The 19,551-nt window shown below is 47.7% G+C and overlaps 2 protein-coding genes across 10 annotated transcripts in view; both read left to right on the top strand.

Annotated features, from left to right (window-relative positions):
- The window catches only part of LOC101971027 (guanine nucleotide-binding protein G(s) subunit alpha), a 61,135-nt gene that overhangs the window by 28,306 nt on the left and 13,278 nt on the right, over positions 1 to 19,551 (top strand). For 4 of the 9 annotated variants that reach the window (XM_078051869.1, XM_078051868.1, XM_078051867.1 and 1 more), the window contains exon 1: positions 16,143 to 16,287. The exons of the other annotated variants lie outside the window; for them this stretch is intronic. In XM_078051869.1, the coding sequence (XP_077907995.1) occupies positions 16,149 to 16,287 (139 nt within the window). In that variant the 5' untranslated portion in view covers positions 16,143 to 16,148. Of the gene's footprint in view, positions 1 to 16,142; positions 16,288 to 19,551 lie in introns of those variants that run through there. 9 annotated transcript variants of the gene reach the window in all.
- LOC101967288 (neuroendocrine secretory protein 55) overlaps positions 1 to 19,551 on the top strand; it is a 49,441-nt gene that overhangs the window by 29,329 nt on the left and 561 nt on the right. The window lies entirely within an intron of this gene.

The following is a 19,551-nucleotide window of genomic DNA, read 5'->3' as shown; positions in this document are numbered from 1 at the left end:
CAGGTCTGAGGTTTCTCGCACGCGAGGGTAAGGTCCAACTTGGCAAAGAGCATGGAATACTGGCTAGTCTGTGGCACACATGCACCCATTTTCCCTCACTGATAAGTTATTCCTAATTTTTGGTTAACTTATAAGTCAAAATAGCCTTGTTTCCTCTTTGCCTCTCTAGTAGCACCTCTCAGCATGCAGTAGCTGCTCAAGAATATGCTACGCCTCTCAGGAGGATGAGTCCTTGCCGGTCCGGTGAGTTTGCCTTAATTTGGGCATTTTTATTCATTCATTCATTCATTCATTCATTCATTATACACAAGTTGAGTTCACAACATGTGCCCCTCCCAATGGGGAAGACAAAAGTGTAAGACATTGCTGCCCTCCCACCTACAGTCAAAAACAAAGCTAGGAAGTTAAGGAGGGTGGTCAGTTTCTACAAAGGGATCATACTGAGAGTAGATAGCAACAATTAAGAGGATGGAATGATGGTCAAAAGACATGTTTCATCAGCCTTTCAAGAGATCTCCAACCTAGTTGAGCAAACCAAATCAGAGCTTACATAAAATTATTGTGAGTACTGAAAATTAAAATGTACAAAACCCAGAAGGATCTACTTGGGTCAAAACAAATAACCTTGTCTAGACATTTGACAGGCACAGCCATTCAGATTTCCGTGCCAGTCTGAGGCTGAAAGTCTGTACAGGAACAGCAGTGACGAATGCGATCTAGCTACAGGGTAGGCCTTGGCCTTTGTTGATACCTTGTCAGAGAGGTTCTGGTGCTGGTCTTGCTTCCAGAAGGGGTTCCAGAGCCTAGCTTAGGGATGGTACTGAGAGCTGCTTTCAACTTCCCTCTTTCATTTCTTCTCTATCTGGAGCCAAACTATGTCTTCTAGAATCTTCCAGGTCTAAACTGAAATTCCCTTAGCAGTTGGGTCCAAATTCTTCCACTTAACCATAGGATCTTTTGTCTATGTCAAGGATTAGGGCTCTGCTGGTGGGATGGGGAATGTCTAAGGTTTGCAGTCAGAGGTCCTGGAGTACCACAATGTTCTCATCTTAGCTCCAGCCCTCCAGCTTAGCCTCACTCCTCTATGTTAGCTCCCGCGGTCCCTCTTAGATTCTGAGCTCTGGGCCTCTCTTCCTGTTCTCTGAAACAGACATATTCTGTATTCAGATACTCATTAATTCCTAGTCTGTGGAAAGAACAGCATAATTTTAGTCTCCAGAATTTTATTTCCAGTTTCCCATCCACAGATACTCATCTGTTATCCTTGGAGGGACATCTTATCTATACACCTCTGCATTGTTCAGCACATGATATATGAGTTTTATATATTTTTAAAATATGCAAGCGTATATACAGATAGGTTTTTTAATATTATAAACAAATCAGGGAAAGTTGTTTTGTGTGAATGGCTGAACTGAAGGTACTCCTAGATGAGTTTTGTTCAACAAGGAATGAAATTCAGATTGGTAACATTATTAAAATTTAGCTTCTCCTTGAAAAGCACCACCCCCAAAGGGAACTGAAAGAGAAATGCCTGAATCTTGTGTTCTGGGTGCTTAGGGATGAGTCCTTGGCCAATTCGAGAAGGGGAGGTTTGGCCCCAGGCCTCCTTACCTCCCGGCAGGGGCTGTGTTCTGTTCAGTTAATCCCATTAGCTGGCAAAGGCTTAGAGGGTTACTCTTAAGGGACATTTGCATTTTAATAAAGAGCTCTGTGAGGTAAAAAGCTGAGCAAGTCACATTTTTAATAACGGGTCTTTAGGAGGAGAATTCAAAAAGAGAACATTGGGTGGAATGGGGAGAGTGCTTTGGGGGCAGTCACCTGCCCTCCATACTCCCCTTTCCTCTGCCCAGGGCTATGTCTGTCGAGCACACCCAATTCAGTAAGTGGGCTTTCCTCCTTGTGACCCAGGACACAGGGACCCCTGCATCCCCCCAAAGCAGCAGTCCCTTGGTGTTGCTTTTGGGTCCCAGTTGCTTCCCTTCAGTGCAGCCTTTCTCATTCCGCTTAGGCTGGTAACGACAGGCCCCAGGCTTCTCAACATCCAGGGCTGTGACACACAGAACAGTCAGGAAATAAAAGAAGCACGAGTACTGTATGGTTGCTCTGCTTTCTTTAAAAAAATAAATAAATAAAAAGAAAGATCTGGGGATGTTGGGAGAAGGGAACAGGGGATCAGACCAGCACACAGCTGCTGAACGATCAGCCCCCTACTGTCCTGTGGTTGTCACCTTGGAGACACTGGTGCCCAGCAGCCTTGGGGTTGACTTCACACCTCAGTCCTGAGTTGCTGGGAGCTGTCAGTGAGCCAGTGAGCCAGTGGAGGGAGGCCTGGTTTGCCGTTACCTTTCCAGATGTTGGCATGCCCTTTTAGGAACCCAGCAGCCTACCAATCCAGCTCCCCAGTGTAGCTTAAAAGGGGCCTTTCCAAGATGCATGGTCTTTAGGAAAAGGAAATTAAACTAATATTGAAAGCTCCAGACATAGGTTTCGTTAAAATAAAAGCAGTTGAAGGCTAGGATGAATATTATGATTCCCTCTAGTAATATGTATTTGCATATGTCCTTATGAGTTCTAATAGCAGAGTTCAATATTGCTCGGGAGGTAGATTCTTTTGTTTTGCCTTTTTTAATGTTACCCACCTGAAACACGCTTTTCAGGATGTTCGATGTTGGCTAACGGGATTAGAATAACAGCATCATGAAATAAGATGAAACTCCAGACAGACCCCTAAATACTGCAGCGTCCACTGTGTACAGCAAACATGCCCCTTGTACAGCTTGGTGACACTCATCTAGGAGCAGGGTGATCAGCTATGCATATAAGTTATGGCTTTATTTCACACACAAGCAGGCAGGCTGCCCACGACACTAGACAAGCAGTCACAGCTCTCTCGGAGCATGAGAGGCACTTGGATTTTATCTTCCAGATCAAACCTCTCCACTTCCTTCAAAATACCTTCTTCCTATCCCTTAGCTAAGTCAGCAGGGAGAGTCAGCCTCTAAGTTCTGCTAAATCATGTGCCCTGACAGTGACTTGTAATTAGGAGACCCTGCGTGGAGCTGAAGCCCGGCGGCAGCAGCACCACCACGGTTCCGGTTCCCGGTTCCCCGGTGAAAGTGGCCTCGGCAGCACCTTGCTGCCAACAGAGGCCGGCGCAAAACACGGATTTCTCCCTATCCTCCCAAGCTTAGGATTCTGTTTAGAATGCTCTGCTTCCAGCTGCAATTCCCATCACCAAAGGGCCTGATTTCAAGCAGAAAAAAGGACCACTTTAGCCAGTGAGTGATGGGAAGAGGGATGGAGAGAGGGTCATTTCAACAGCAGCCAAAGCAGCTGTGCCATTTCCCTGACAGCTTTTTAATTATGATGAAAGAACAAGATGGTTTGGTTTTTACAGAGAGGCTTGTGGTAGGGGAGAGGAGGGGGCCTCTGAAGGGGATGTGGGGTGCAGAGTACAAAGCGCCTGTCACTGAGGAGTGATGGGTGTGCTTGGAGGGAATCCAAACCTTCCCTATCCTCCAAACAGCACCAGCCAGGTCTTCGGGCCACCTTGCTGTGACAGAAAGGGCCTGAAGGGCAAAGAGGAGCAACTTGCTGGTGCTGGTTACTCCCTTTCCCCTCAGGAGGCAGGAAGATGTGCTTCCTACCCACAGGCCAGACCTCAGCAACCCCGGCTAGAGGGCTTTCACACACCCCATTGTTGAAATCCTGTTCTTTAATGTCAGGTGCTAAGTCAGATGCATGGTTCTTGTAGACATTCAAGGGCCTTGGAGCTAGAGGTAGAGTTAAGCCAGCAGGCCTGGGGACTGACATTGGGACATACAGAGGCAGTGTTTTAGTGCTGCGGAAAGAGCTGGAGAAGATGTGAAGAGGTCACACTCAACCCAGGCAAGAATGAGGGAAGGCCCCCGCATCCCCTTCCATCTCTGATCTGTAATCTTATTCTAGTCTCAGGCATAGGCACCAGTGGCTTACTTGCTCCAGTGGGTCTTTTTGTATGTCTGAGAAATAAAAGTGAATCCTACACTGTCTCAGAGCTGGAAGGAGGCTTGGCTTCTGGAATGAGAAAGTAAGGAAAGAGTATCAGGCAGCTGTGGGATCCTAGGGAGGAAGAGAACAGAAAGGAAGAAATAGACATAGAAGGTGCATCATTTGGGGCTTTCTGTTGCCTCCCTTCCCGGTTTTAGGGCTCCTTCCTGCATGCAGCAGAGACTGCAGGCTGTGCTGAGAGCCTCTGCCGAGGACTGCATAGAGCAGGAGAGGCGGCTGGAGCCCGCTCGGCTCAGCTGCCTTTGTGTGGTGGCGAGGTACACGCAGTGTCTATGTTAGAAGCGCTGTCGGCTTCGGATAGCCCCAGCCCTGAATTCAACCCTAACTGTCGGGATTTGCCACCCCCCACCCCTAGAGGCACACCGTGCAGCAACCTCCCCAAACAGTTGTGATTTTGTGATTTTTCTGGGGTTCCTTTTTCCCCCTCACTCAATTGCCAGGCTGCTAAGACACTTGTAATTTTGATTGTTATTAACGGGCAGCTGATAATGAAACAGCAGGGACTTAGGGCTTTGTGGTAGGTGAATTATGGACATTTACAAGTAAAGCCACTTTATTTCTACACTTAATCAGAGGATTAACAAGCAGAATACAACATCTGCAGAGTCTTACAGGGAGGAGTGGTCCTGGAGCCGGTGAGGCAGCACTGCAGGCAAACAGCTCTCTCCCCAGAACAACTGCAGCCTCTCTGCCCGAGCCAAGTCCCATCACACATGTGTCCCTGTCCCCGTGCACAGAGATTCTGCCTGTCACAGAGGTGGAGAAACGGTGATCTCGCTGATTTTAATGGACCAGTTTAGGGGAAAACACTTTTAAAACATGTTAGAACCCATCTTTTTTCCTTTCTCTACATGGAAAGCAATATTGAGGCTGGCTTTTCAGTCCAGAGACAGAAGGCTACAAGGCGGCATCCTGGTTATCCTGGCCTTCGGGCTGCTTGGATGCTTCAATGTAGAAGGATTGTAGTTTAGAGAAAGAGGGGGAAATCCACACAAAATCAGTTATAGAGGTGTATTCAGCTTGGGGGTCAGAGGAAGTCCATGTTAACAGATTTTGTATTTGCAGTATCCGAATAAGAAAAGTATTTAGGATGTGTACCATGTTAAAAATAAGTAGGCATTTTGTTTTTTGAGAAACAGTAAGGTGACCTGCTAATGTGAGGTAGTAGGGACTGTAATCATGTGTGAAGAACTGGTCTCATTTATCATGTCAGAATTAATATTGGTTGAGATTAGATGGCTTCTTAATTTAAACCATTTACATTCTATAGTGCACAGAAAAGAAGGGCTCTCAGCTGCTTCCTGGCAGCAGCAAAGCCGAATAAATAAGGATAATATAACCCCAAAGACCCACTCTTTCATTTGTCGCTTCACTCTTGTAAATTTTGAGTCATTTAAGCACAACCTAAAAACTCATATTTTCATTGCTAGAAATCTGTAGCATGTCGTGCTCTTCTTAGGGCTCTTCGGCTACACATTTCCTCTTCTGGTGCCCTTTTCTGACTTGAGCTTTTGTCGTCTTGACACCAAAGCATTTAGTCAGTTTGGCTGAAAGTTCAATTATGAAAAAGCATCTGGATGTTTTGTCTACAAATCAACCAGTTTGCCTGAATGTTTGAGTCCACCAGCTCATTCAGTCCGCTACCCCCAAGCCACCCTAGCATAGCCCAAATGCTGAGGTAAACTTCTTTGAGGGAATCACAGAACCAGATCTCCAAGCCAGTGAGTGCGAGGAAGGGAGCAGATGCCGAGATAAGGTGCCTCCTCTGCAGTAGCCATCCCAAGTCCCTGCAGAGGGGCTATGGGGATGGTGGGGACGAAGGAGCAGGCAGGTCTCTAACGCAGCTGCAGCCACAGCAGAGAAAAAAAACAATGGGGAGAAGAATCTTTATGGCTAGACCCTCAGCAACATCATTATCCGAATCAAGATTTGTGTAGTGCCTGCAGCCATCTTAGAATTTAAAGGAGGCTGAAGCCACCCACCTTCATTTTGTCTTAGGTTACAACCAGCTCAATCTAGCTAGTGAAAAATAAAGATGAGAAGTCTTCTTTTATAGAAAAAGGAAAATGTCCATGATTTCTTTCCTTGAGAAAGCTAATCACCCCTCCCCATCTTTATCTCAAAGTCACCAATGTTGAGAGTAGATAATTAATTTTTTCTCTTTTTCCTCATCTTCATAGACAATTTGGACTCTTAAAACTGCCCCCCCCCCCCAGCCTGAGATCACTCAATGCAGTAAAAAGCCAGGCAGGTGGGAAGAAGGGAGGTAAAAGAGGGGTAAGGGCTTTATGGCACTCGTGCAGGTCGTTTCTGTTTGCAGACAGCTCAGTCCAAAGGAGAGCAGTCATAGTTCCCCGCACACTGTTCCTGATCGATCTCACTTCACTTCCCTCTGGGGTACAGACCTCTAAAGCCAGTCTTGATCCTTTATTTTTATGTTAGCAATCACAATACCCTGAAAACATGTTTTTAGCAGTTTAGCATGCACTGAGAATTCCAGGGGAAAAAAGGGTCAAGAATTGATGACTTAGATTTAATACTAGTCCCATTAAGCAGAACTTAGAATTCTAATAATGGATCTTTGCTAAACAAATCAATGACACGTTTCTGAAAGGAAAAGAGTGACAGCTGGCTGATTTTACAGAATCATTAGGTATTGGGAGGAAGGTTAGCAAGGGTTCAATTACTGTGAACCACAGGGGTGTGTGTGTATATTTGTTTCTCTGTGGTTTTCAGGCTTCTTTTTTTTTTTTTCATTTGCAAATTTGTTGTTTTGCTTTCCAGTTTTTAGAAATTATGCATCTATATTTTTTCTCTCAAAATCTCTTCTTTCTTTGGCATCCATTTTAAAGAAACTAAATATTTTGTGGTAGGCTTCTATTCTTTAATCATTATCTTAGTTCCCTTTCTTCCTTTGTTTTTCAGACAGAGTTCCCCCTCTCTATGCGTTCTTTACTCTCCACCCAATAAATCTAGTAGATGCGTAATTTTGCCAAGTTAAGAAATACACATTTATTGAACACATTTAAGAATGTTCAAAGTTAATGAAATATAAAAGTATTTTCCACTCTAATTAAAATAGTTGAGTCTACTCGAGGATCACACCAGTCAACAATTTTAATAGTCTTTCAACTAACTCATGGCATTATTGCAATGGTATATTTAAAATAATCACTGGTTAAAATTAATAGAAGACTTTAAGAAATTCACTTTTCAGGCTGAAACAACTTTAGGTCATCCTGTTCTGAGGTGCTTCTCAGTGGCCTGGGTTAAGTAACACTGATTTGGGGGCTTTTAGACTTCGGGCTGCCCTTAACAGGTATAAGTAAATGGAATATCCATTTAACTTAAAGAGCAGATGTCTCTTGGTCCCAAAGTTGCATATCAACTTTGTTAGTATGGTTCAGCCATCTGGCACCATCTTGACTCAAGATAGGGGTCTAGGGCCTTTGTTGCCCATGCAGTGAACACAAAGAGCTCCCTCTAGGGTCTCTCCTGACTTGATACAACCCAGATGCATCTTCTTGCTTCCTTTTCCTGACCAGGGCCCTGTACTCTGGCTCATCTTTGACATTTCAGAGTCACCTGGTGCCAGTATGCAGACATGGATCCACTACCCCAAGGTGTGGTGTTCCGCCCCACCCTCCCTCCTCCCATTGCCACATTCTCAGGAAGGTCAGCCACCTTTGTGTGTGACTGCTGATTCCTCACCTCAGGTCCCATAGGGAGCTGGTGAAAGCTTCGCCTTGTACCCCTACCCTCAAGGTGTTCATATCTTCCATAGGTGAAAGGTCAGTTTTCCAGAGTCTTTATTTCTTGGTATTATGTCATTACAACTCTGAGATAAAAATAGGTATAATTAGTATGTTACAGATTAGACTCTGCATTTCTGGCTTTGTGTCCCTTCTTCTAATAATACCAATTTTGGTGACACATTTCCTAGAATTCTGGGCTTGCTTCTATCACCAAAATCCTCCAAGAGTCCAACTGTAGGAAAGACCTGTTTACCCTAGAACCTAGGAGGATTTGGTCACATTAGATTTCTTTTCCCGCTTTTCCTTGCAGGTCCACCTCCATTTTCTTGTTCTTTGATCAGGCAGCCTCAGCTCCATTTTCCCCCAACACTGACATTTTTTGTGAAGCCTCAGCACACATGTTCATCTGTGCCTATGGCAAAGGCTCTTTCCTGGTTGGCTCTAGAGTCACCACCAGTTAATTGGGAAAAAATTTGAGTTAGGCATCACAATTTCAGCCAAGCTGGGCATACAATGAGTACACCTGTCACTCTAGCCAGTGTCCAAAATTCGGCCCCATGGATGACAGCTGTAGCATTTTTTCAGCATGAGCAATTCAGTATTTAATGTTCCTTAGAAAAAATAAATCATTCCAAGCTGCTACTGTTCACCTATTAGCCCTTAGGGGATTTCTGGGGAGTTGGGGAGGGGATCCATAATTCGATTGGCTAATAGGGATAATGTGCCCTTCCCAATTCTGCCTTTTATTATTGTTATTGCTATTAATTACTTTTTTTGGTTCTTGGTCAATTCTCTTAAAAGGCAATTTCTCATATAAGGAGAACAGGCTGGAAAAACATCTTCTGTAGCTGTAGGCCTCCAGAATGAGAAGTCATATCTTCTTTTCATTTCATTTATATTTTCACCTGAGTAGTATAGGTACTGCTTTCCATGGTCAGTGGTGCCCATTTCTTTTCTCTTTCCGTGGTAGTTTAAATTAACTTGTCATCCTAGATACGTCTTAATTTAAGATTAAGTGCTGGGGGGAAAAAAAAAGTTCATCATCATTCAGACCTTCTCTTTTCATGTAAATATCCCTCCAGAGCAGCACACATTTTAAACATGTCCTCCCAGTAAATGGCCCTTCTGTTGCCTGGATCCTAATAAATGAATTGGCCATCTGCAATTAGTCCACACTGTACAAAGTGTTTGAAGGCCGAGTCCTCTGCCTTCTGAAAGAAATTGGCTATATTTAGTTTATAAAGCAAGTCTGCTTTGTGTTCTTTGTAAAGTCAACGACATTCTTTCAGTTTTTTTGGTGTAATTAGCACAAAAGAAGTTGTAACCTGAGAAGGTAGTAGGGACTAAAGCAACTGAGAGGAATGTTCAAGAAAGTGGGCTGAGGCAGTTTTCCCAGTACTGGGCAGTGTACAGAGACCCCAGACATGACTATGGATAGAACTGAAGTTTGCAGTGCAAAAAACATCCCCTTTTCATCTGATTCCCAGCCTGGTTGCAAATGCTTGTTGCTTTGGCTGCACGATTCTCTCTTGCCTGTAACTTTCTCAGAGACCTCAGAAAGCCACAGTGCCATGTGGGCTCTGCTGTTGTTGAGCGGACTCCTCACAAGTCAGGCAGAGTGCAATTCATGCTGCCAACTCTCTCAAGCAAGGGAGTGAGGGCATAGCTTCTGGGCTCCCCAGCAAACACTGAAGTTTGGCCAAATAGAAATTTAGTGGAAACAGTGCAATGGCAGGCTGCTGCTTGTGGATAGCCACCTGGTAGGGAGAACCCAGCCTTTCTTTTAGGGAAGCTGTCCCACACAATATAAAAAGTCAGGGAAATAGCTGGAGCTAAACTATATTTTTCCATGTTTTTCCATTAAGTGCAATTTAAAGTTTCTCTTATCCAAGGAAATTTTGTTGGAACCTCAGCTTCACCTGTCTGGTTGAACCAGGTGATTTTCCTGTTGTTATTTATTTAGTAAGGTATTGTTGGATCAACAGAGCAATCAGTGAAGGCTTCAGAAAGACCCAATTACCCTCATATTGTGTGCTATGGTTTTAAGCACATTGACCACTGCACCCGTACATTAGTTTTAATTGTTGGATATTAAGAAAAATTTCATATGACCATGTAGTTGATTTCAAGACTTCTGAAATGAAGTTTAACATCATGTTTAGTTTTGAATGCAAGTTTAAGTTTACTTTGTGGTTGAATTTATGAACTAGTGACTATGACAAGAAAAAAATAATACACTAGATGATCACTATATTGATTTTTTTTAAGGAACTCTTATGGTCATAGGTAATAGAAGCTTCTTGCAGGGATTAACTGAGACTAGAAAAATGCTTCTTACAATAACTGCTTTCATCTCCTATATGGAATGGGCTTCAAGTAACATTTATTTGCAGTAGCAGTTTCAGTCATTCTAGTTAATTAAAGTGCAGAATGTTCTTTGAAGACAGAAAGCACCGTGGAAGCACTAAATACTATTATTAAAAGCTTATAGATAAAGTTTCTATTTCAGTGGAAACCTATTTATTGTTTCCTAGGTATTTGTGTGTGTGGAAAATAGTTTACAATGACCCCAACAAAGGAAAGACCAAGAAGAACTCTCATGTCTCAAAACTGAATTACATTATTAAGCATAATATTTTCAAGATTCTATGCTGTAGCAATTCTGTTGCTTCTAAAAGCAGACTAGGCATTCTTACTTAGGAGGTTGCAAAGGAGCCAAGGAACACAGTAAATAAATATGAAGCTCATAGGATTATAGAATTCAAACTCCATTACTGTAAAATACAGAATGTTGGAAAGAAATGTTGTTGGGCCATCTTTCTGTTAGGAATGACACCATCTGTTTAAGTTGTATCTTTAAGTGATCTAGTGTTTTAGGTTAGGGATGTGTTATTATCTCAACTTGGTGGTTTTGGTATGAAACAAGTCACCTGAGCCAAGGAGGGACCTGTGTCCTCCCTGAACATTTTATACAAAGGACATTCTGGCCTTCTAGCCTTCTCTGGAGCCTCAAGTTTCCATACATTCCATTCTCACCCTGAGCCAAATGAGGGGCCCTTTGACTGGAAAACTCTCTAGACTGGACAGCACAAGAATTATGTTAATGGATCTCTCTACTCTCACCACATAAACTAGGCACTTAAAATGGCAATGACCCCAAATAAGTTACTAATTCTTAAGACATAGTCACACATATTAACCTCCAAGGAAAAACTTAAAAAAAAAAAAAAATAAAACTTTTAGAGTTTGGCTAGGTCAAATACTAGAGCAAAAACTATAGATAGTGCCAGCTGACCACACCAGTTAAGTAAAATCTCCTCTTTTGCTTTGTGTCAAGTGAAAACAGAAAACCCAACAGACCACAGACCAGCTTGTGTTTCAGAACTCTTGGTGTCATTTGCTTACCTGTAAACCCACGATTCCACCTGCTGCCATTTATTTACAAAGTAAATGCTTTGTTTGTCGATCCATAGTTAGTCATAATAATATATAAGTGAAACCTACACTTAATTTTTTTAATTTTTTTTTTTCAAGGATAGCTTGCTAGGTTAGGAGTTAGAAGAAATAACACCTGACCTTGGGTTACACATTTCTAGGACAATAGTCCCAATTGTGCCTTGCCTAGAACATGTGTTGCTGTATGCCATGGGATAGTTTCACTCTTTTTAAAGTTCAGATGTGATATTTATCTAAAAAGGAAAGGCAGTAGCCCAACTCAGGGACTTCCACATAAGGAGACTCTTCATTATATTCATTGTATAACTGTGTAGCTTACTGGCATTAAGTATCAAGGTTGTATTGGTTACTATTTACCTTGTGCCTTTTAAATATAATGTATTTGTTTTTTGCCACATTAGAAGCAGGAAGGAAGATGCTTTTGAGCAAATGGAGCATAACAAAAATTTCTGGCCAGTTCCTCTCTCAAGTCTTAATCAATTTAAAAAATGACAGTCAATGAATCAAAGTCAACCAAGAAGTTTTTATTTAATATACAAAGATGTAAAACTTAGGCCTTGTCTTTAAGTAGGTGCTAATGGAGTTGATGAATGTAAGCGGGTCATGATCTTTCCAAATAGGCTTGAAATCATTGATAGGAAGGTTCCTGTCACATTTTTGTATGAGTACATCCAGGGTATTGGTTAAATATTTTAATCTGTTTCTGTTTAGGTGAAAAAGCATTAACCTGGAACAGTAGTTCCTTTGAGCTTTTCTCAAAAGACAATATATTTTTGCATGGAGAGAGAGTGATAATCAGATCGTGACAAAGACCTGATATATGTCTGGCAGTGGGACCAGCAACTTTTCAGCAGTTTGAGACAAAGTCAGTGACTGGCAGAACCCATGAGGGAGGGCCAGCCTGCAAGTGAGAGGGTCTGAGGGCTAAGTTTGTCTTCCTGTTCTTAATTCCAAGAATTCTTTGGTGACTTTGAATTGCTTGTTGTCCTTAAAGATGTTGCATATTAATCAGAATTTTTATGGATCTTAATCTGTCACACCTTTTCTTATTTTGAATTGGACAAACTAGGGGAAAGGAGGACCTCAGTTGTCATGTGGCTTGGTTAGCAGTTTCTTTCTATATTAAAAGCTAATTTAAAACTCTACCCAACAGTTTGCCCAAGGCCTCTGGAAGCATCCAGCAAACCCCCTGTATACCCTGGGGACTATTTGCTGTGTTTGCACTTGTAGATAGACTTTCTTTTAAAATTTTGCCCCCAACCCAAACAAGTTTTGTGAACTCTTTTCAGAAGTCAAAGAAAAGTTACAGTTGGAAGAGAGACTGTGGTTACTCTGCAGATCTGGCTTTAGTGGCATGTAGGGCTGTGTCCCATTCACGATCCGGGCCGGGTCGACCTGACCAACTTGTTTCACCAACTCATCTGGGCATAAGGTGGGCATAGGGCAAAGTTATTAAATGAATGAATGAATAAATGAATGGTACCCAAGTAGACGCCCAAGGGGCAGCAAGGCTCTAGGAAGAACGGGCCCAGGTCCAGTGGATACAAACTAGGTGCTCCTAACCCTAACCCAGTGCTCTCTCTACTACATTCTAGAATGCAGACCAGAGAGCGGACAGGACATTTTCGAGTTTTGAAACAAACTTCCAATAAGTTTTGTGTTCAATAAACTACTTTTCCCTCTGTTCCAGAGACCCCGTGGCGCCCTGGCGGGGCCACCGCCCCTCACACCTGGAGGACCTGGAGGACGCCATGCGCCTGATTCTCGCCACCACCGCCTGCTCCTGGCCTCCGTGTCGGTCGTCGCCTGCTGCTCCAGGAAGGATAGCTTTGCGCGCACGTGGCACCTATCATGCGAGGATCGGAGCCCCCCTGGGCACTAGGAGCCCAGGGGGGCTGCGGCCCCTAGCCAAGCGCGGGAGGGTGGGGGGCAACCCGCGCTGGCAGAGGCTGGAGGTAAGGAGGCGCGGCAGGCGACGCCGCGTCGCACACTTTGCACGCCGCCCAGGGCTACACCACTCACCGAAAATTGGGAGGCAGGTTTGGGAGGCGGGGTCGGGTGCCCACCACCTTGTGGGCGCTCGTGCCCCCCGACCCCACACCCAGCACGCCCCCCATGCACACCAGCGCCGCCCCCGCACCGGCCTGCACCCCTGGGCCGCCCCGCGGCACATTTGGTCGCGTCCTCGGTGGGCCGATTTTTCGCGCTTCCCCTTCGGTTTATAGGGGCCGCTGCTTTGGGTCGGTCCTCTGAAGAGGCTGGGGCGTCATCAGGCCGGCTAGAAAGCGCCGTTCCCCGGCGGGGACACTCAGTCGCGTCGGCACCGCGGAGCGGGCTGTGTCAGGTGGCTGGCCCGGCGCGGCGCTCGCTAGCTCTCTAGCTCTCTGGCTCGGGGCTGCGGCACCGCGGCTGGAGCGAACCCCTGTCCCGGCGCGGGGCGGCGGCGGGCGGCCGGCAGGCAGGCAGGCACTGCCTTGCGTGTGAGTGCACCTCACTCACATGTAAGTCGGGGAGCGCTGGGGCCACCCGAGGAAGTGCGAGTCGCCCGGCGCGGGCAAGAGCCACCGGGACTGGGACAGGGCAGGGGCGCCCGGGCGCTGCTGCCCTGCCCCGCGCCTCCCCGGCATCCCCCAATTCTCTCTTTTTCTCTTTTTCTCTTCTCCATTGGCGTGCCCAAGAGCTAAACCCAGGAGCGCCTGAGGGTAACTGCAAACTCGTGCCATCGCGCCTTTGCACTTTTTTTTTTTTGAGTTGTTTGACATTTCTTGGTGCTTTTTGGTTTCTCGCTGTTGTTGGGTGCTTTTTGGTTTGTTCTCGCCCCTTTTTCGTTTGCTCATCCTTTTTGGCGCTAACTCTTAGGTAGGTAGCTTAGCAGCCCCAAGCCTGTGCAGCCGCACTCCGCGGCCCAGGACAGCGCAGCGGAGACCGCAGCTGAGCCCCCCGACACGGGGCGCACAGGGGCCGGACAGCCCGAGGCCGGGGGCAAGCAAGGCACCCGGGCCAGACGCGAGCCGGGCTCCCCGAGGTGGCCTGGCCACCATGCTGAAGATGGCCATGAAGCTCAAAGCCCGAGCGGCGGAGAGCGAGAAGAAGACAGCCGCAGCAGCTGCCGAGGTGGCTGCCGAAGCTGCGGCGGCGGCTGCGGCACTAGCAGAGCCACTCGCACCGCGGAAGAGCGGGAACACCGGGAAGACCCCGAAGAACGCGAAGACCCCGAAGAACCAGGCGCGGGAGGCGCCCCCCGAGAAGTTTCTGACCGACAAGGAGCGCAAGAAGATCGAGAAGAAGTTGCTGGAGCAGAAGAGAAAGGAGGAGAAGAAGAAGGAGAAGGAGAGGAAGAAGTTGGAGAAGATGTTGAAGAAGAAGAAGGTGCCAGAAGCCCAGGAGGAGGCCCGAGGCCCCGAGGGCGCCGCCGCCGCAGACGAAGACGAGGGCGCCGCGGAGGGCGCCGCCGGGGGCGGCGAGGGCGCCGCCACCGGGGGCACGAGTAGGGCTTGGGCCGAGTGGGACACTGACTCCGGAGACGAGGACGACGCCTACTACGCAGCACCGCGTGTTGGGGGCGTCGTGTGGCGGCCCGGGCCCCTCAAGTCTGGTGCACTTAGCGCCCACCTGCCCCTCGTGGTCTTCCTGGTCTTCTCGGTGCGCAGCCCCTCGTGGGTGCTCAACTTCCTGCTGCAGAAGCGCACAGAGCAGGGCCGCGGCTGCGGCTTCGTGTTTGGGGCGACCTGCTGCTTCAGAGTGTTCCTGGGCTGCGCCTTCTTCTCCTACTTGGGCGGCCGCACCAAGCGCAGAGGCCGCGGGCGCTCTGGGGCTAGTGGAGCCTTCGGCTCGGGCAATGGCGCCCGGCGCCGGGGGCGCGAGGAGCGGCTCATCTAGTCAGACCCCCATACCCCCCGCCACCGCCACCGCCACCAGACACCACCATCGCTGTGTAGTGTGGATTTTTATTAGTATTTGTGTGTGTGTGTGTGTGAACACATTTTCCTTTTTGGTTGCTCCGTTCTTTGGTTCGTGCTCGCCTCGCTTTTTTCCACACTCCCTGCTCTCTGGCTCTCTCAGTGTCTCTCTCTTTTCGAAATTTTCCTAAGTCCGGGCTCGCGCTCCCTCCCCTTCCGCCCACCCCGGCCCCTCGGCGGCGCCCGCGGGAGGAGGGGGAGCAGCGGCCTCGGGGGCCTCTGGGCGACACTGCCCGGGGGGTGGAGCGTTGGCGTCGTGCGAGGGGTCGTCACTGGCTCGGAGACGCCCCCTCTCTCCCCTCTGCAGGGCCCAACTTGGGCCCGCGCCAGGGGGGTGGGGGAGCGGCTCCTTGGCCCGTCCCGTCCCGGGCTGGGTGCGGGCGGAGGGACCCCCCTTCCCGGGCACCCGGGGGGGACGCCTCCCTCCGCCGGCTCCCGCCCTCCCCGCTGCCGCCGCCGCTGCAGCGGCTGCTCCTCAGCCCTCCTCCTCCTCCTCCTCCTTCCACCCCCCTCGCCGTCGCCTCCTCCTCCCCCCGCCTCCCCCCGCCCGCCGCATTTGGGTCGGGGCGGTTGCGGGCCCGGGCCGAGGCAATAAGAGCGGCGGCGGCGGCAGCGGCGGCAGCAGCTCCCGCAGCTCCTGCTCTGGTCCGCCTCGGCCCGGCGGCGGCCATCAGTCCCCTCGGCTTCGGCTCGAGGGGCGGGGAGCTGCGCGCGCCCCTCGGTCCGACCGACACCACCCTCCCCTTTGCGCCCGTCCGCGCGGCCCGCGCCCCGCAGTCCGCCCCGCGCGCTCCTCGCCGAGGAGCCGAGCCCGCGCCCGGCCCGCCCGCCCGGCGCTGCCCCGGCCCTCTCGGCCCGCGTGAGGCCGCCCGCGCCCGGCCCCGCCGCCGCCGCAGCCCGGCCGCGCCCCACCGCCGCCGCCGCCATGGGCTGCCTCGGAAACAGTAAGACCGAGGACCAGCGCAACGAGGAGAAGGCGCAGCGCGAGGCCAACAAAAAGATCGAGAAGCAGCTGCAGAAGGACAAGCAGGTCTACCGGGCCACGCACCGCCTGCTGCTGCTGGGTAAGGGCGGGGCGGGGGGCGCCGGCTACGGCCCGGCCCGGGGGCCCCGAGGGGCGCCCCGCAGGCCGCGAGCGCCGAGCCCGCCCCCCGCCCCGGGCGCGCGCTCCCGGGCCCGCCGCCCACTCTTGGACTCTGTTTGTGGGGGGCGAGGCCGGAAGGGGGACCCCCGGGCGCGGATTCGGTCGGGAGGGGGCCCAAAATGGGACTGGGGGACGTGGCGGCGCGGGTCCCCCTCCCTCGGCCCGTCCACTCTCTTTCTTTCGCCCCCCCCCTTCTTTCTTTTGCTCTTTCTCTTTCTCTCTCTTTCCGCGAGGCCTACACGACGCCAGGGGCTTGGGTGCGTGAGGGGGAGGGGGAGGCCCACGGGGCTCCTGAGACTGCGACAAAAAGAGGGTTTCGGGGACAGGAAATGGGGTGGCGGGCAGAGGGAGGGGGACCCGCCTCCGTAGGGTGTGTGATTTGTTGGGAGAAGGCAAGGGGGAGAAAGGGGCGAGAAGAGGAGGGGGTGACGCTGGGGGGCGCCGTGGTGGCGGAGGGGGCCTCGCCAAAGAGAGGCTTTGGCGGGGGAAGTGGCCGAGGAGAGTGGGGGGGCGAGTGACATCAGCCCCTCGGAAAGGACCAGAGCGGTAAAGGTGGTGCAGTGGGAGGGGGAGGGGGCACGGGCGAGTCGTGGCGCCGGAGTGGGGGGGGGTGGGGGGAGGAGGGAGCGCGTCGGCCACTGGGCGCGACTTGGTGCGTTTCGGGCAGGACCGACTGTGTGCGGAGCAGACGTGTCCTGGGCCAGGCCTGGCCGTGGAAGGAAGAGAAGGAGAATCAAATAAAATAAGACAAAAAAAGAAAAAAAAAAGATAGTACGCAAAGTGCCCAATGAAGCCAAATGACACGTCATTTTACAGTATGACCTTTTTTCCCTTCCAGACTTGCAGGCTTTTTGAAAAGCAAAGAAGAGAATTAATTGTAGCAGCTGCCCCCCAGCAGCACCCCCCACCCGCGCAATAAACCATTAAAAAACACACACACATTTTCCTGTTAGTTGACCACATTGAGAGTGCTTTGTCAAAAAAATAAAGGAAAAAAGACATTCACAAATCAGATAAAACTGGAAAATGACATTTGTCTGTAAATGGCTTCTTGGTCTGGAAATGGCGTTTTAAAAAATTTGTCCTTTACAAGGGGGAGGGGATTGAGAGCGCTCTAAGGGAAAGACTTTTCCCAGGTGGGAGAGATGAAAAGACATTAATTAGTTGTTTGTCAAGTGACATTTGGTTGTTTGGTTTTTCTTCTCTTTTTTGATTGCGGTTTTTCCTATGGGGGAAAAAAAGCGGGGTGGGGGGGATCCTTCACTGTGAGGAGATGGCCTTTCCTCCTTTTTTCTTTAAGATGCTGCTTTGGGGCGGGGGAGCATTTTAAAATTGTTGAAATGACCAGAAGAATTACACAAGCGTTAATTAGAATGGAAGTTTTCCACTTCCTTGGTTATTTAGTTATCTGAATAAATTTGTGGATTGGCTAGGTTAAGACCTAGTTCATGGTCACATTTCAACAAACAGCTTGATTATCAAAAACACAATGTAAAAAAGCCCTGTTGTTTTTTTTCTTTTTCTTTCTTTCTTTTCTTTTTTTTTTTTTTTTTTTTTCTGGTTGTGTTTGGTTTGCTCTCTTTGGATGGGTCACGCCTTTGTTCTCCTGGGTCCAGATTTATAAAAGCAGTAAATTATTAATTAAGTGAAAATAAGTCTCTTTGGTGTTAATGCATTTGCAATTTCAGTAATTAAATGGTGCATATATGAAGGTGTCTTCTCAAACTTCTAAAGGTAGACTTATGCTATGTGAATGTTAATATGCATATGATTTGATTTCAAAGTATACAACTGGAAAAGTCTAGAATCTTTCCCATGAATAGGATCTTGCTATCTGAATACTAATTTAAGTCAAGTGTGATGCTAATGGTACCTTAAATTTCTAACACCTTTGGTGCAGTGCTCACAAAGTCTCCACTTAATTTGAGACTGTTAACTCTGAGCATACCTTACCTTGCTGTGGGCTCATCTTTCTAAGGTATCCTAGTCTACATGGCTATATTTTGTCACAATTTAGTAATAGTGTCTGGCACAGAAATCTGTAGCCCAGGCAAGTGACAGCATTTTGTATTTTAAAATGGTGGGTTTCACTAAATAATGTGCCCCCCCCCCCCCAGGAAACAACATAATGCTCCAAATCCTGGTTTTATAACTTAATTTAATGACATGGAAATTGGTGAATTAACAGAACCACAAAAAAAGTACAGTAATTTTTAGCCCAATTCTCTAATTTCATAAATGTGGAAACTGAGGCACAGATCTATTCATCCCTATAAGATAAGTGTTGACACTTTTTAGCAGTTCTGAAATCAGAACATTGGAGATCCTGATTAATATTATGTGTTCTCTTCATGAAATCTCCTAATAGTGCTTTTTATATTTTAATTTATGAGAGTTATGTTCATTAAGATAGTGTTTACTTTGAAATCAATGTTTGAATTTTAACTTTTACAGATAATTGATTACAGCATTGTGGAAAGGCAAGCAAAGGAGGAATGCTTTGCTATGTGGGTATTAAAGCAAAACAATTAATTAAAAAGAAAAAGGATTAAAAACCACACAGATTTCTGTGGGAGGAGGGCAAAGAATTATCACCTGGGATTTGGTGGAGAGTGTGCATTTGCCAAATAATAATAATAATAATAATAATAATAATAATAATAATAGCAGCAGCAATCCTCCTCTAGCTTGATAGAAATGTCCATTTTTTTCCTATAAAATGCTATTTTTCAACAAATGAAAGGTGATTTAAAATGGAGGCATATGTCCCTTCCTGCTTAGTTGGGAAGGGCTTAGAGTCTTTGAAATTCAGTGGTTTCTAGGCATTATTTTACCTTATGATCAAAGTCTTGTCCTTTTATTACTCTTTATTGTTGTTGCAGGTGACCTAATGCTAATATGGTCTCAAGTGCTATATTTGATATTAAAATGTGTTTTTGGAGAAGATGACAGATAATTGATGGTCTTCCATTTTCCTCTGCAACAGGGTGGTTATATCCAAAGAGAATTTATATTTGGAAAGATAACATTTTGGGGGGAGAGGAGGGTGAATAAGTGGATAAAATGTAATATTTTGGTTTTAAGTTTGGATTTTAAGTAGCCCAAGGGTGGGGACCCTGCATGGAAGGCAGCTGCATCGTGCCATGTTCGGGCTGGCAGTGCTGCATCTGTACGTGATGTGGGA

Source organism: Ictidomys tridecemlineatus, chromosome 5, assembly GCF_052094955.1.
Source record: "Ictidomys tridecemlineatus isolate mIctTri1 chromosome 5, mIctTri1.hap1, whole genome shotgun sequence".
NCBI lineage: Eukaryota > Metazoa > Chordata > Mammalia > Rodentia > Sciuridae > Ictidomys > Ictidomys tridecemlineatus.
This window is presented reverse-complemented; position numbering and strand designations above follow the sequence as displayed.